This window comes from Fusarium subglutinans (assembly GCF_013396075.1).
Source record: "Fusarium subglutinans strain NRRL 66333 chromosome Unknown NRRL66333_c0000120, whole genome shotgun sequence".
In the NCBI taxonomy this organism is placed as follows: domain Eukaryota; kingdom Fungi; phylum Ascomycota; class Sordariomycetes; order Hypocreales; family Nectriaceae; genus Fusarium; species Fusarium subglutinans.
Window position 1 is genome coordinate 1 of NW_023502183.1, and position 15,925 is coordinate 15,925.

General features: G+C 48.9%; 3 protein-coding genes across 3 annotated transcripts; all 3 read left to right on the plus strand.

The window, feature by feature from the left end:
- Nucleotides 1-18: 18 nt before the first annotated feature.
- Nucleotides 19-2,204, plus strand: FSUBG_8610 (paxillin 1; the record flags this gene model as incomplete). Its single annotated transcript, XM_036687036.1, has 3 exons — nt 19-133; nt 192-293; nt 343-2,204. 3 exons carry the CDS (start codon nt 19-21, stop codon nt 2,202-2,204), a joined length of 2,079 nt encoding a protein of 692 aa, XP_036535881.1.
- A 1,991-nt stretch (nt 2,205-4,195) lies between these two features.
- Nucleotides 4,196-6,657, plus strand: FSUBG_8611 (major facilitator superfamily transporter; the record flags this gene model as incomplete). Its single annotated transcript, XM_036687037.1, has 2 exons — nt 4,196-4,614; nt 4,665-6,657. The coding sequence occupies 2 exons, from the start codon at nt 4,196-4,198 to the stop codon at nt 6,655-6,657; spliced, it is 2,412 nt and encodes an 803-aa protein (XP_036535882.1).
- Nucleotides 6,658-7,394: 737 nt separating this feature from the next.
- On the plus strand, nt 7,395-8,522 carry FSUBG_8612 (uncharacterized protein; the record flags this gene model as incomplete). Its single annotated transcript, XM_036687038.1, has 3 exons — nt 7,395-7,412; nt 7,462-8,447; nt 8,504-8,522. 3 exons carry the CDS (start codon nt 7,395-7,397, stop codon nt 8,520-8,522), a joined length of 1,023 nt encoding a protein of 340 aa, XP_036535883.1.
- Between the last annotated feature and the right edge of the window lie 7,403 nt (nt 8,523-15,925).

The window sequence follows — 15,925 nt, forward strand, 5'->3', positions numbered from 1 at the left end:
TCAGCTCACACCGCCATCATGGCGATCCCGCGAGAATCCGTGTTCCTCCCGACTATCAAATGCTCATCGTGTAATCGGGAGGTGGAAATTTCTATGATGGGGGACCATGTTTGTGCACCAGCAGCGCCTGAACGTAAGAAAATATCATGAGTGTTTCTTTGAACCAGTGAAACGAACTAATCGTCACAAAGTTTCCCCTCCACCAGAACGATATGAGGCGTATACACCATATAGTCCAGCGTCTCCTGAGAAACCAGGGCGCATACCTTCATCATTAGATGTCAATGCAGCCAGTAAGTTGCAATTCTTTAACGCACATAAGCCCAGCTAACAACACAGTAGACCATCCGTTTCTGCGCCAGGGACAATTGACACCGAATAGTGAGCCGCGCAGCACATCACCAATTAACGAAATGGAATGCTTCTTTGATGACGCCCCAACACCACATGAGGATGACCTGATTCTACCATCCCCGCGCCCAGTCGATCGTCCTGGGGCTTATGGAGGCTTTGGAGAGAAGAAGCATGGGCCGGACTTCCAGCCTCGTTCTATCAGCCCCAACGGAGGAGTTAACACGACCTTGTTCAAGAGAATGGATACGATCGCCCCAGGACCGTTTGATACTATTCGTAGTCCCTCAGCGCTGTCACCGTCTTTTCCCAAAGAAATAACTGAGGGCGGCGATAAGTCAGATGACTTCTTGAGTGCATCGCCAAAGGATTACTTTAATTCTCGCAGATCTGCCTCACCCACAGATAACAGCAGCAATGATCCATCCGCTCCCCCTCAAAGACCGACAAGAGATGATTACGAAGGGTTTGGTCGTCCTTCGACAGCTGAAGCGAGACTTCAGCCTCAGCCTTTGGGAATGATGAACCGCTCCGACACATTTCCCAAGCTGGGTGTTCGATCGGAACCCCCCTTACGAACTCCTTCTGCACCGGGTACCAAGCCTGAGCGCAAGGCAGCTGGTGGCCTTGGCCATGCATCCAAGCCTTCCATGGGACCTGATACTTCGCGAGCCCCGCCGCCGCGCAAGAGTCTCCTGCATCCGTCAAGAACTAGCAAATATTCAGGGTCCGTCGATCTCGCTGCCGAATTCGGTGTGAACAACCCCTATCACACACCGTCAGACTCGACGTCCTCTGGATTTTCCACTTTCAGCCACCAGAGCCACGGCAGTTCTCAAACTAGTCAGTCAAAATCTCTTCCCCGGCGTGATCCGTCCGATCTCTCGGCTATGGATGGCCTGATGGAGGATCTCGAGAGCTCAATGGAGGCTTTGGGGACCAAGGATCCTCGAGCTGGAACCCCTTTGCGGGCCCCTTCACGTACAAGATCGCCTCTTGCAGAATCGCCTCTCGAACTATCCCCCAGAGGTGAACGACCCAGCTCTGCCACTAAAGACGAACGCCGAATCGAAATGCCTCTTCAGCGAAGCGATTCACAACCGAGACCGCTTTACGCAACTTCGCCTCAGGATCACATTCATTACGACAAGGCCCCAGAATTGATGCGTGCACATACACTTCCTCCACCTACTGCGCCTCCCGTTCGAAAGGGATCCCAGGATCCCGTGCGATCTCGAGGAAATTGCAAAGCTTGCGGCCTAGCTATCACAGGCAAAAGCATCTCATCTGCAGATGGAAGATTAACTGGCAAGTACCACAAGGCTTGCTTCGTCTGCACGACATGTTCCGAGCCATTTACATCCGCTGAGTTCTATGTTCTCAACGACAAGCCATATTGCGAGCACCATTATCACAAACTCAATGGCAGTCTCTGTGGAAGCTGTGAGAAGGGGATTGAAGGGCAATACTTGGAAGATGAATTTTCCATTAAATATCATATCGGATGTTTCCGGTGTCTCGACTGTGGCCGATCTCTTTCTGATGGTTACTTTGAGGTTGACGGCAAATCATACTGCGAAAGGGATGCCTGGCGCCGAGTACAACAGCCTCACCCTCCTATGAAGGCGCCTGCGGGGCGATCACCGTCCGGCTCACGACCTCCGATGATGGGTCTTCCGGGCCATCCAGCCCAGCGTATGGGACCAGGCATGGGCCCAGGGCCAGGTATGGGACTTCCACGACCTCCGTATGGCATGCCGCCCCCCGGGAACCGCCTTGCACCCGGGCTCCCTGGACCTTCTGGTCCTCGACCACGAATGAACAAGCGCAACACGCGACTTGGCATGATGTAACGACCTGATTAAAACTCGACCCTGAGCGATGATACATGGACCATTACTTTATTTGTAATATCACTTGTGCGCAAAGAACGCAACATACTCTGATTTGATTGTTGATGCTGGGAGTTGGCTAGCATTCTTTTTTATTGTTATTATACCCCCTTTTTTAGAGTACCCTGCACTTTGTGCGCTCTGTACAACATCATACAGCCTTCCACCCCTCTTCTTCTTGAAAACAAAAGCGTCGGTATTGGTGGAATCCTGTCTCCTGTTCATCGTGCCATTCAGGAAAAAGTCTGGAGTATGGACGAGGTGTTGGAGAGATGAAGCATTACAGGCTTCAGCATCATAGCATTCATTATAGTGATTCTCAGTAGGAGCTCACTCATAATTGAAGCACATTTTAAAGTTCATCATCTCGAATACTGGAAGTAGAGTCTGGTAGCATTTGGTCCTTGAAGTGGATCTGTTTGATGGGATACCACATCGCATTTGTGTCCTCAGAAGGCGCCATCTTGTATTTCATGGGCTCAAATTACAAGATTTAGAGCCGAGCAATGTTGAATCAGCAAAAACCTCTTGTGTGGTAGCTGTCCATAAACAATATCCCACTACACCAGAAAACAAGCCCGGAATCATTGCCAGCACCCACCATCATGTATACACTATACACTAACTTGGTGACCTGGGGGAGGGACGCAAGATATCACGTATATGATGTCTTGCTACAGCTTTAGACTATTTCTTTTCAAGAGCATGTCACAATGCTGGCCACACTGCCATATTCAGCCAGGAGTTTGGAGTCAGCGGAGCGATGTTTAGGTCTATTACCTGTAACTTTTTTAACGGTGCTTTTACGGGGAAGAGTTATAGGTGGTAAGGACGAGTAGCCCATGGCACGAGCAAAGTGACTTGAGTGGATGTAGGGGCCTCGACCCCCGTGTTTGATAGAACAATTTCCTGCAAGTGGTATTTGAAGATGAACAGGATGGCCATTTAGTAAATGTATGATTGAGCTAATCTTTGCTACATCTACATGATGGGTTTATGACCGAGAAGGGTTGAGACAAATAGATTCGATAGATCAAAGGCTGTCGAAGTCGACAGAATCTTGATTATGTAGGTAGTCACGGTAAGGAATATTGGACTTGGTTCTCATGGACTTAATAAAATCTCAAATAAGGGTTGAACAATCAATGATAGGCAAAGCCACGTGTACCTAAATGAAGATCGATTGCCTGTCAGGGATTTAGGAACTTCAATCAGGGGGGTGAGTCTCGTAGGAGCAGATGAAAATACCAGACAAAATCTTCTTACTCCGTTGAATATTGAATGTCTTGAATTCACTTCTAATAATCTGCTAGTATTGCCAATCTGATAACTTCCATATAAATGGCTGACAATATTACCTCATGCTACCTTACCGTAGCGTGTAGGTACACTAACGTTGCGCCACTTCTATGCTATGCTTAACCCCTAAATCGAAACCTTAGTTCTGTCACAGTACACGGGCTACCTTATCGTTAGCCCAATCCAATCCAACGCCTCCTCATCCACACCCATTCCATGAAGTCTCCCTTAGGTTGCCTTTTCTCCCTTTCTTCCGTTCTATCATACGCAACATTCTCCTAAACGCAGCGACTGGTTTTTTTTTCTATCTGTGCATTATTTACACGTGTTTGCACTTCTCGGCCTCTCAATTTCCTTGGCTATCTTTGAGAGAAGCCGCGTCACTCCTTCAATCGGCCTCAAGGGGACTTCTTTGCGACCGAGCGATCAGATATTCAAACGACTAGTAGACGACACTACCTACTCCTAATGAATTGTATCCCTTGCATCGACCCGACCGAATACACTCGTCTCAGCGCCTCAGCTCATTGAGCTATGTACCTCTGATCCTGTCCGACCTTCTTCGTCCTCAGTTTCGACACCAAGTTCCATTCTCTTCCACACAACTAATTGGTCGCTCCCCGGATCAGCCAACTTCAAGATCTACCACCATCATGAAGAAATGGCATCCGCAAAGCCGCCGCTTGTTCGGCGCCAAGTTACGGCCGAGATCTATGATAATAATTGTCTTTGCTATGCTTGCTGCCTACTACCTCCTGTTTGCGCCCAGCAGCAGTATTCAGGTGGTCCCTTCCAACTCAAAAGCCCCAGCTTCGCCGCCGCCACCACCCGTTACTGGAAATGGAGAGCCTGATACCGAAGACCAATACGGCGCCATTCATCGAGAACTCTGGGAGCTCACGGCTCAGGACCTCAAGGACTGGCATGATCCCACCGATGGCGAGGACCCCAACGATATCGAGCCCGGATTTGAGACTGATGGAAAGGAAAGAGGTTTTGGAGATCTGGGCAAGCTCCAACATGAGAAGGATATGAGAAAAGAATGGAGACACGCTTATTCTGTCACTTCTAAGTGAGTATTGCTGACATCCAAAATCCATACACGGACTAACATGTTTCCAGCTTCCCCCATTCAAATCTCATCTATGGAAAGACCTTGGCGAATTTGGAGAACCAAGAGGCTCGGCCCGAGGAGTTTAGCGTTGATCTCAGATTTGACGCAGATGCCGACGTGGAGTACAGCTCTGAAAAGCCGGTTCGCTATGACCCTTACCCAAAGTACAACAGTGCCGCATGGAAAGACGCCGGGTACGCCCAGTACTTTCCTTGCAAGGGCGCAACTGGGGAACCCGTCGAGGATCTGCTTGTATTCAAAGGCAGGCCTCGCGAATGGCCTCTACCTCGATTTGGTAGCTACGATGCTTTGAATATGGACCCCAACCTCTGCTGGGAGCGTGAGACTCGACTTGGCCCCTATGGGCTGCATCGCCAGTTCAAAAAGGTTGGCGGCGAACCGCAGCCACTTAACTTCGATAATGTCAACTGGGGAGACCTTCAACGAATGTGCCTCCACAAAAATGCCCAGCGGTTTGATATGAACCGAGAGCGTGTCAACGAATACCTTAACATGTATCCCGAAACGGTCATTGGCCCACAACTACCAGAGGAACCTCAACAAGTCCAAGAGCCTGCTCTAGCACGAATGGCAAAGCGAGATGCTCCTCTGGAGCCAGAACCCAAGAGTACCCCTGTCTCGACGAACCCAGGCATCCAACCTGCCTTGACCAACCCTGAAGCTATCAGCCAGGTCGCAAGTCCACAGAAACACCCAAGAAGCCCCAGGAATCCAACAACCGGCTATTTTTCAGAGCCTCGAACTGCTATCCTTCTTCGATCTTATACTGGCAAGGACTATACAGAAAACGACAAACAGAATATTCGCTCACTAATATCTGAACTGTCTCTTAAAACAGGGGGCCAGTACGAAGTCTTTCTGCTTGTGCAAGTCAAGGATACAAACCTCCGCATCTTTGAGGACGACGATGTCTACCAGACTGTCCTCTCGCAGAGCGTTCCTCCTGAGTTCCGCAGCATGACAATTCTCTGGAACGATGACATTGTTTGGAAGCTTTATCCAAAACTGACAGATCCCGAATCGAAGAACGTCCATACTGCACAGTGGCTTTCTGTTCAGAAATTTAGCCAAGACTACCCACAGTTTGATTTTGTCTGGAACTGGGAGATGGATTTCCGGTTCACTGGTCATCACTACCACCTCTTGGATAAGCTTGGAGAATTCGCCAAGAAGCAGCCTCGAAAAGGCATGTGGGAGAGAAACGAGCGATGGTATATCCCGACATTTCATGGAGGTTATGACGACGAGTTTCGCCAGGACATTGAGAAACGGTACGGCAATAATACTATTTGGGGTGCCCCTGAATTTCCTTTTATCAACCCCATTGGGCCCAAGCCTCCTGTTTCAAGTCCCAGTCAGGACAACTACGAATGGGGTGTTGGTGAAGAGGCTGATGTTGTCACTGTCTCTCCCATGTTCAACCCCATCAACAGCAACTGGGTCATTGCCAATCAAGTTTGGGGCTACAATGACTCAACTCACAAGTCGCAAGATATTCCCAGGCGAACCACAATCGTCACTCAGTCTCGAGTATCGAAGAAGCTACTGAACATCATGCACGTTGAGAATCTTCGTGGCAATCATGTCGCCTCCGAGATGACACCACAAACAGTCGCTCTCCTACACGGCCTCAAGGCGGTCTACGCTCCTCATCCGGTTTTCATGGACCGCGACTGGAAGGGTAAATTTCTCAATAAGTGGTTCAACCCTGGCGAGAATGGAGAATGTGGCGGCCGCGGAAGCCCTATGGGCTGGGGGCGAGAGCGAAGATATATTGGTTCAACTTGGTACTACCGGGCGGTACCCCCAAACCGGTTGTACAACAATTGGATGGGCTGGCATGATACAGGCATCGGTGGCCCGCAATGGGAAGAGAAGCACGGACGGCCATGCCTACCCCCAATTATGCTTCACCAAGTCAAGAATACGGAGCCAACCAGTGATAATCATGAAACGACATTTGAGTTAGCTTACGGTTAAGCTTTTACTATTGTCGTGGCAAAGACTTGCTTCATAGGCAGGCTAATCAGACATGCTATATCACTGGATATCATTGCTTCTCGTCCTTGGATCTGCCGCGTCCTTTTAATGGTGGCCAGTGCCGCAGGTATGCGATTACTCTAATTGACCCTGTTGTATCGTGTATTAGATATGGGGGCTTGAGAGATGCGCATTTGGGTGTCAGGAGTTTGGAGTGCCTAATTTTGACATATACCAAGCAAAATATCAAAGAACGTCAGTTCCAGCGTGTGAATTAAGTGTTATTCTAGTAAAGGTAATCCAGTAGCAAGACGGACCAAGAACTAGTTAGCCAGCCAGGAATCGTGTTATTGCTTGTGATGTTGTGACGTGCCTTGTTGTGCCCATCCTCGTCATTCTCCCCTTCAAAAAAATAATAATAAGAAGAACTACCTTATCTCGATCTAGATATCTTAAGGTACTCGGGTATTCATTCAGTGCTGGAGTTCGTTCATCAGAGTGTTTGATGGCGCAGTCCTTGGCCCGGACTTTTACCGGTGCTCTCTCGTCGCGAACGTCACATCTTCATTATCATCGATATTTCACAACACTTCACCATTGACACAGTTATAATCATTTTTGATTTTGCGTGGCCAAGGACTCATACTGACTTGAGACCACAAGGTATTCTGAACAAGTAATATCTCCATGGCAAGCGTATTGCATTGTATAGCGGTCATGCGCATTCACCCTATACCATGAGCCCCCCTCCAAGTGTAAGATTTCATTAATCGAGAGATTACGTTTTGGCCTAATAAATACCAGACACCTACGCCCAAAAGGTTTCTTCTGCCAAAACGTGGCACGCAGTCATCGCAAACTCCTGCGACGTTACCGCGTTTCCAGTCAACTCCTCGATTTGCCTCGTCATCTGTTCCGAGGCCAACACAGGCAAGAACCGGCATAGATATTGAAGACGTTGAAGATGTAGGAGACAATTCGCAAGAAACCCTTTCAGGGAGTGATGAACCCCAAGTTCAGCTTAGAAAGCATGACTCAATTCATGACTCAATCGAAATCGAGTCTGATGATGCCACTGCGTCACAAGGTGGCAGCATAGCCATTTCAGATAACGAACCAGATGTTGTTCTTCAAGACTCTCTCGACCTTGAGATGTCTAACTCTACACCTTCGCAGTCCGATTCTCCCTCATTGGAAGAGCGGGAACCAAAACGGCGAAGGGTATCGAGTTCACCTCGGCGAGAATCTAGCACCCCAGAAGAGCAACGCAACCCAGGCAACGAATCCCCCGGAGAAACATATGAAAGTGGTCTTACGCCTTCACAAGGGTCTACACAGAGTATCCAGGATGCTATCAACCTCAACAATGAGTTAAAACCTCTTCAGCAACCAACCTTTCACGCGCCACCACGCTTCAAGCCTGTTGACCTCGATCCCGCAGTAGATGGCCTACCCGCAGCATTCTCCCCCCAACGCCGAGGAGCCAAATACATAGCTGGTGGCTTAGCAGCTGAACTCCAAGGATGGCTCTCTGAAGTCAAGGGCTGGGAAGGTTCGGCACCAGCGACAACTCTGGCCAAGAAAGTGATTATCGAAGAAATTCGACCAGGCCGGCGGATGTACCTGGTCAAAGCGCGGGCAGGTACATCTGAAGAGGGTAGATACCTGCTTGCAGGCGAAGGTAGGTTAACGGGCCTTGGCCAGAGGATGCCGGTGATCCTCGGGAGTGTTGTTGATGTGGGACAGCCTGTATGGGATATTGTGTTGGATGGACAGGTTTGGACAGTGGCGTGTGATTGGGGCATATCTGAGAGCGGGAATACCTGTGAAATGAAACATTTCTCAGTTGTTTGAGAAGTGGTTAGGTTTTAAGAATGTGCCCTGTTGCCATTGCGGCCACGTATACAGAGGGACCTCAAGGATCGAACAGCCGTCTTAGAATCGAGCTGCTATAATACAGCCGGCTCTTTTGTAACCATAATCTGTATGCATTGCCAATCTCTCGAATGAGATAAATCTTCTGTGTTCATGAACCTACCCAGCACGCCCCGTTAGCACATACGACCATACCTGCAGTAGAATACGGGATCCCGTCCGCTCTCCCATAGTCAAGTCTGCAAGGGGCGGATTAGTAGTTGGGTCGGTGACGACCAGCGAATACCTGCTGTTGTATGTTTTTTGCTTGTTATTTTGGTGTTTGCGGCTATGAAGTCGCCATTTTCGTGATGGTGATGCATCAAGTGGTTCTTATCATGGCTTGCCACTTCAAGATTGAATCTGTCTTTTCTTGACAAGAGTCACGATGAGGGGCGACCGTTTGCATTGATTGGACCAGGAGCACATCGAAAGCAGCCTGGATAAAACTTCTGGAGGTATATGTATATCTTTCTGGTAAATTCGTCTTTGAGATTATAGAGTCGGCTTTGGGCTCCCTCAGGGGATATATCATACGTGACACTCCATTGGTCCACTACTCAATTGCATAATTTTATAACGAACTCCTGAGCAATATAAGATACAATGCTCAAGCGACCTACTCATATATAGTGTGCAAAATATCATATCGCTTTCTTTGTCTATAATTGCATTTCTGGTGCAGAGAGCGGGTCATGTTCGGCTATGTCGCGGACACAAGTTGATTTTAAGCATACGCATATAACTGCACTAGATCAGGTAGATAAGAGCAAGGTATATTGTTTCAATCTCGATATCGAGCGATCGAGCATATATGTGTCATGCGTTAATGACCAGGACTTGTAGGCGAACGGCTTTCCTCCCGCCTGGTTATGGTGCCGACGCTCTTGAAACAAACAAAGACGAATCGATACTCTGATGAAACACTATGGAAATCGCCCGCTTTTTTGGAACTCGCCTTTTTCTTATTGTCCAGACCAATACTCTCCATTTCTGCTTAAGGTCCCTGCCGAAGGAATGAAGGCTCGATTTGCTTCGACTCATCTCATTATACAAACGGTCCCCAGTGTCCCACAGGTAAGTTCCATGCCACTGAAAAGCTGGATCGGATGACAAGAGTGGGCATGTGGCAGGGGAAAATGACTTGATGTAACTACCTACCTAACATGCATACGCGACCCAGACTCTTAACGACCCGTTATTGCCAGACTAGCAAAGTTAGCAAAGCTGAAGAGGTAGGTTGCTTGGCTTTAGCATTGCTTTGCGGACAAAAACTGGCCGCACGACGCTGACGACGCAAGTGGTGAGTGATAAGAGACCCAAACTTTGCCGACAGACACATCGACATTGTGGCATTCCGCCCCCAAAGACATCAAAGCAGTAACTGTCTCAATGTATCTTCTTATAGAACCTCTCCAGAGTAACCCTACTGCAATGTTGTCCAAGAGTCGGAAGGGGGGAAGGCAAGGGGAGGGGGCAAAACGATCCCATGAGAAGGGGTGACTCTTCATTGTCCAGAAAACTAAGAAATACGACCGAAACTAACGAGGGCGAGCACATTTGCCCCTTTCCAATGGACGAGCTGAGCTTTCGTGGAACTATTTACCTACAGGAAGCCGCTGGAACCGCACATATGCAGCCCACGAAGTGTGAAGCTTGGATCAACCACCCATCTCGAGGGGCTAGAGCTGTTTCTTGGATGCTCAGCCCCCCCTACTTCTGCTTCAATTTGGAATGCTAGCGTTTATACCGCCGTGCAAACCCTGTCTGCTGAAATGCGCTCACCGAAGTTCAGGTGCAGGTGATGGACCAGGCGTGAGGTTGCTTGTAACTGATCGATCTTGGGGGGTTTCCACATGTGCCGATCTTCGTTTTGATGATTAGCAAGTGGGTTTTGAACGAGCTTTATCCCTGGAAGTTAATGTCAAAACAAACTTAGCTGAGGGACGGCTGATCATCAGAAGCCCTGAGAAGTTTCCTCTGGGCCTCTGGTGACTTCTTGGATTTGGCATGTATGTCATGGATCAGGTGGCATGCAGTAGGGTGAAGGACCATCTGGCCTCGATTCTTTGTACTATTGATTGTTCACTGATAGCCCGGCGGTTTATCAATTGCTGGGCGGCGTTCTGTGGTAATGAGTTGATCTACGTTACAGATGATACACTCCCCTTTACGGCCTCTGAGGAATCCGTGAGGCGCAAGACCACGGATCAAGACTACGAGACATGGTAGCAATTTGCATCTGTCGACTGTATTCTCTTCCGCGACATGTCGTCTGAGGACACTTGTCGATCTAGAGGCGTGAGCTTGATACTGTTCCGTAGTCGCCCGGATCTTGAAATGGTTTACTGTGTAATAGTGCGTAGAGGCCAGCAACCCCAGTATGAAACACATTTCCCAGGGTCAGGGTTCCTGCGAACCATGTAGACGTACTAAACCTAAAATACAATGAAGATGCGAAAACCTTTACAACAAAGGCCAGCAGCGAAAGGCTAATACTGGAGAGACTTATTTAGGTTCGGGGTTTTTTTTTTTTTTTTTTTTTTTTTTTTGTGATTCTTGCTGCCGAGGTCGAAAGTCAGGATTCGTGATATTCAAGCCATTGCTGCTATGATGCGATGCCTCTCGACCAGCCACGCTTGGACATGAAATCCACCTAACTATTAGTGAATATCTGTTCATGTCTCAAGCTGCATCGTGCGTGTCTAAGAGCGGCACGGATGCTATTTTGGAGGATATGTGCCTCAAAAGCTTCGGTGTTCTTACCTTCCAGTGCCCAACCTGAAACAACCTCTTCAGTTGCCTGCAGATCCTTAGTTAGCGTCGTGCCCACATCACGTTGGATGATGGATCCCAGGCCCAGGGCTACCTAACTAAGGTAGAGATTATTTTGTTTGATGCAGTCGAGCCCGGGGCAAGGAGCCGGCAGCGCCCAGGACGGTGGATGGAAGGACCTGCATTAGTGTCAGGTCATATCACGATGGGCAAATAGCATTTCGCTGTTTGGGGCCTGGTCTTGAGTTCCATTTTTCTGTCATGTCACCGTTCACAAACAATATCTAAGTTCAAGCAAGGTATTGTAGGTTATATGCATTGAGGCAGAATTTAATACTTGGACAAATATGTTTGTGATCAAGGCACCTACTTACAGGCGAAACCAAAAAGAGCGAAACCCTACCTACTTAGTTGCTTCACTGCTTGGAAACTCAATTGGAGCCAATAGTGTCAGGTATATTCCCTGCTCATAGTAATTTTCGGGACTGTATTTATAGACAGAACGCGCTACTTGGACTTCGGTCCGTTGATGTAGAAACGTAGGAAACTTTTGGACTCCAGGATTTAAAACTGCCGGTGTGTGAATGTACGACATCAGACCTGTGGATGAGATACTGGAGTAGGTACTTTTTTTTTTTTTTTTTTTAAAAGATGAGTTAGGGTGTTTCCCAGAGGAGGCGGGGCATTGGGGGATCTGCATCGGAAGACAAAGAAGAGAAGAAAAGAAAAGAGACAAAAGATGTCAGCTGTCAACCAACCCCTACCATGACGGAAGATAGAGTACATACATACATACTTACGTAGCAAGATGAGCATGGCTTCTTTGTAGGCCGTTCTGCAACTAACAAAGTTCAACGCCATGATATGCTTTGCCGGGACGTTGAACCATATGCGGGCACAGCGTAACAAGGGTGTTGAGTGGCTGGATGTTGACCTTGGCTGATTAACCCTGTCTCCTTCGCATGTAGGATTCCTCATCGGATCGACTTTCCGAGAGGTGTCAGAGACGTTTCGAAGATGGACCTGCTACTGTCAATGCAGCTCACCTCATTCAAACTGGGTGAGAGGAGGTGACTTCAGCCAGGGCTTTACGGGCAGCGTAGCCGCGGTGGGCGAGCCCCGCGAAGGATCCAATTGAACTTGGACCGTGGATGGGATGGGCATTTGGAGGGTTAGGTCAAACCCAGCGCCGCAGCCACGAATTCTAGTCGTAGTCTACCGCGCTTCTGGCGGCGTTTCGTCTCTTCGTCCCGGCTCTAACAAACTCCCGGTTTAGTCTATTTAAAGCCGTTTCTCCGCGATGCAGTGAGTGAGTAAGTATGTACACATGTACCAGGGGAGAAGGGGGTGTCTGTGTTTGAGAAGTTGGTGGCCTGATGCGAGTGTATGTACGGATAGTCTATTAGAAGATGAATCAACCCCCTGACGCTGAAAACCACCGAGATTCGAATTGACACATGAGACGAAATGTTGGAGCTGAACCAGCGCGGATCTATAATGAGTCGAAGCGTGTATCAGCACCTGTCCGTGCTAGCAGCCCGCTCGGTGTGGCTGCACGCTAGCAAATTGACGCGGTTGCGCCATTTCAAGAATGGAATAGCTGGAAACATCTGGGGAACTGGTCGTGGATTGATGGTGTGATGGAGGTGGAGGGAGAGATAATTAGAGATGGAGATTCTGGAGATCAACCAATTTAACTAGACAATTGCCCCATCCTAGCACAAGCTCCTCGAGCAAGAGCCTTTCCAGATTACCTAAGTAACAAGTGCCTTAGCTTAGCTTCTGATTCATGATGCTTTTTACAGTTTTTTATTCAGATGCTAGTTGTTCTGGCTGAGTGTTCACTTGGAGAAAGCTTTTGATTGAAGTGGGACGACCCTTTCTTTGATATTGGCTAATCGGACGGGAACTTCGTCATCTGGTCGTGTCTGGGTTAGTAATTTGAGTGTAACCACAACAGCTACGTTAGTACCCAACTACCAACCTTGACAGGTACCTTAATGTGCCTACCTACCTACTACCGAATAGACATTACGGATAGTGAAAGTTAGAGTATTATTGCGCTATCGTGTTCATTTCACGTCGGAAGACAAGGTCGTCCTGCTGCAGGAACCAAAGATCTTTAGCTGCATTCATCCACTCCCTCCTACAAACATGCCAAGACTTGACCACGCTTACATCCATCTAACAATAGAATGGTAGATAGGTAATTCGAAGCCGGACCGAAGAGACGACACAGCACCTGCAAGCAATTTACCCTGGTTGCCGGCTGTCCTCCATCGCAACGGCTAAATCAGCTCAAGCCTGCGCATACAATTTCCCTCTTGGTACCTATAGTTAGCTTCCCACGGACTCGGCTGAAAGCTGAAACTGCTTAGCCTTGCTCCTGGTTGGTGGCTCGACCATTGATGATTGAGCCTCTTCCGTGAGCAGAACCCCTTCCCATCCACGATTTTCTGGGCCTACGTCTGTATCTCTATCGTGCTGCGACGTCGCGAGCAGATGGCGTGGGGCATGCTATCCCGACTTGGAACAGCTTGCGACCCCCTGGCTACCTTAGTCTAGGTACATACATACCTACCTATTCTTAACTCTCTAGCTCTCGTCTCTCTCCGCTGGCAATGCAGGCAATCAGTCCAGATTGAGGCTAAAACTTCAGGGTTCTGGGTACCTTATTAGCTTACCTTTTAGGTACAGCAGTAGGCAGGTATGTATCCGTACATACCTAAGTACCTTATGTATTCAACACCATCTGGGGGGCCCACAGTGAAGAACACCACGCCGTTTGTGTTTCTTGCATGTGCCCAATCAACACACACATGTGCTTGGCCCGCCCAGCAAGTTGCATACATAGGTAGGTACCTCTCAACATGGAATACCTAGCAAACCAAGAGACAAATGTTGGGAGCGCACCCTAATTTCAACAACAACAATAACAACAACAACTGGGTCGTCGACTAACAATGCATCGACCAATGTAACGCGATCGATCCGGGATCACTGGGCACATACATACTAGCCAGCATCATCCAGTTCGCCTCATCTGGGCACAGCTCTACGTAGCCGCCTTATGCGCAACATCTATTAACTCATAAGCCCAAACAACAACTACTTTAGTGATCGCCTCAACATCCTCTGCCAACTCACCTCTCGATTAACAGTTGCCAGCTGTATCCTCGGAGACCCTGCCTTCTCGACGGCACAGTCCCGGAGCAATACCCGCAACTTGATTTGAGGAACGAACCTCTCAGTATCAATGGACATGGGCACGGCAGCCGACGGGACGACGTCAACATGATGGCCGAGTGCCTGTGGCGGCGGCCATGCGGAGTATCGTCCCTGTCTTCTTTTCGTCTTATCTTGCTTGCCCAAGCAAGATGAACTTGCACGTTATGCTGTAAGAGGCCACCTAGAATAGTAACTTAGATCTTTTCTCACTCATTCTGTCCCAGTGACTGGCCTGGTCTGGCCTGGCCTCGGCATCTCCCGGTTTGAGACATGCGTACTAATCATATGCTTGTGCGCGTCCCAGGCTCAGCTGCTCCAATGCTGCCGCAACGGTCTCATACCTGCCAATTCTCATTCTGCCAGCATGAGTGACACCCCAGACTGTCTAGGTTTGTGACACAACCATGTTCAGGAAGCTTATTAGGCGGCCGAAACCCCTGAAGGAAGTTTTCTCGCAATGGAGTATGTGTTAACTTGCAGGTAACATGCCGCTGCGCCTCTCGGCGACCCTCACCGAGTAAGGACGGTTTTAAAAAGGGGCACGGCTACTGTCGCGGGATGAATTATCCATCCAGATGCGCATTTCAATGTTCGTCTGGAGGTTGGACCGACTATCCTGAAGTACGGATACCCTGGCTGCTGGCCTGGATCTCTCAGCATTGGAATTCCTTGACCCTGGTACGGACAATTTATCCCCTTGTGGAGATCATAGGTTCGGACGGGGCTCTCAACGCCATGATCTACACCAACCCGTTATGCTAACCAGCAAGGGCGAACCGTTGCTCGAAACTGCCGGCAAAACAATGGACAGGCTTTGCTTTGTCTGCTTCTCGAATTCTTCAGTGCAGGCTTCCTTGGCGCCACAATGCTAGGATGGCCCCCCGTCCTCGTCTCACAAGTCTGCTAGCTTAGCACCACGACCTATGACTTGACTGGACTTGACTTGACGGCTAGTTACCTGAATGCTCGTTGTTGACTTTGGAGCAGCTCGAAAATATCTAGTGGAAGGACGCATCCCTTTAGTCATTATCCTAACGCATGCAGCATCGTGCCTGTGCCACCGGGCTAGGACCGACTGCCGCACTCATAGCCTAGCATAATTACAATGATGATGCTGGTTCCCGCTGCAAGTACACGCTTTGGTTTCTCTCTTCTGGCCATCACCATTTCCTAGAATTTCCACTACGGACTGCTTCGCTCAGCACTTCAATCAATCCTGGCCAGATTGGCCTACGGTACTAATTCCATACATCTCATAAGCACCCTTGATCCTTGATCCATCCTCGTCTCGTTGATCCACACCCTTCAGCCCTCCGTTCTTGACCCCTCGACCCCAGTCCCAACCCCAAAC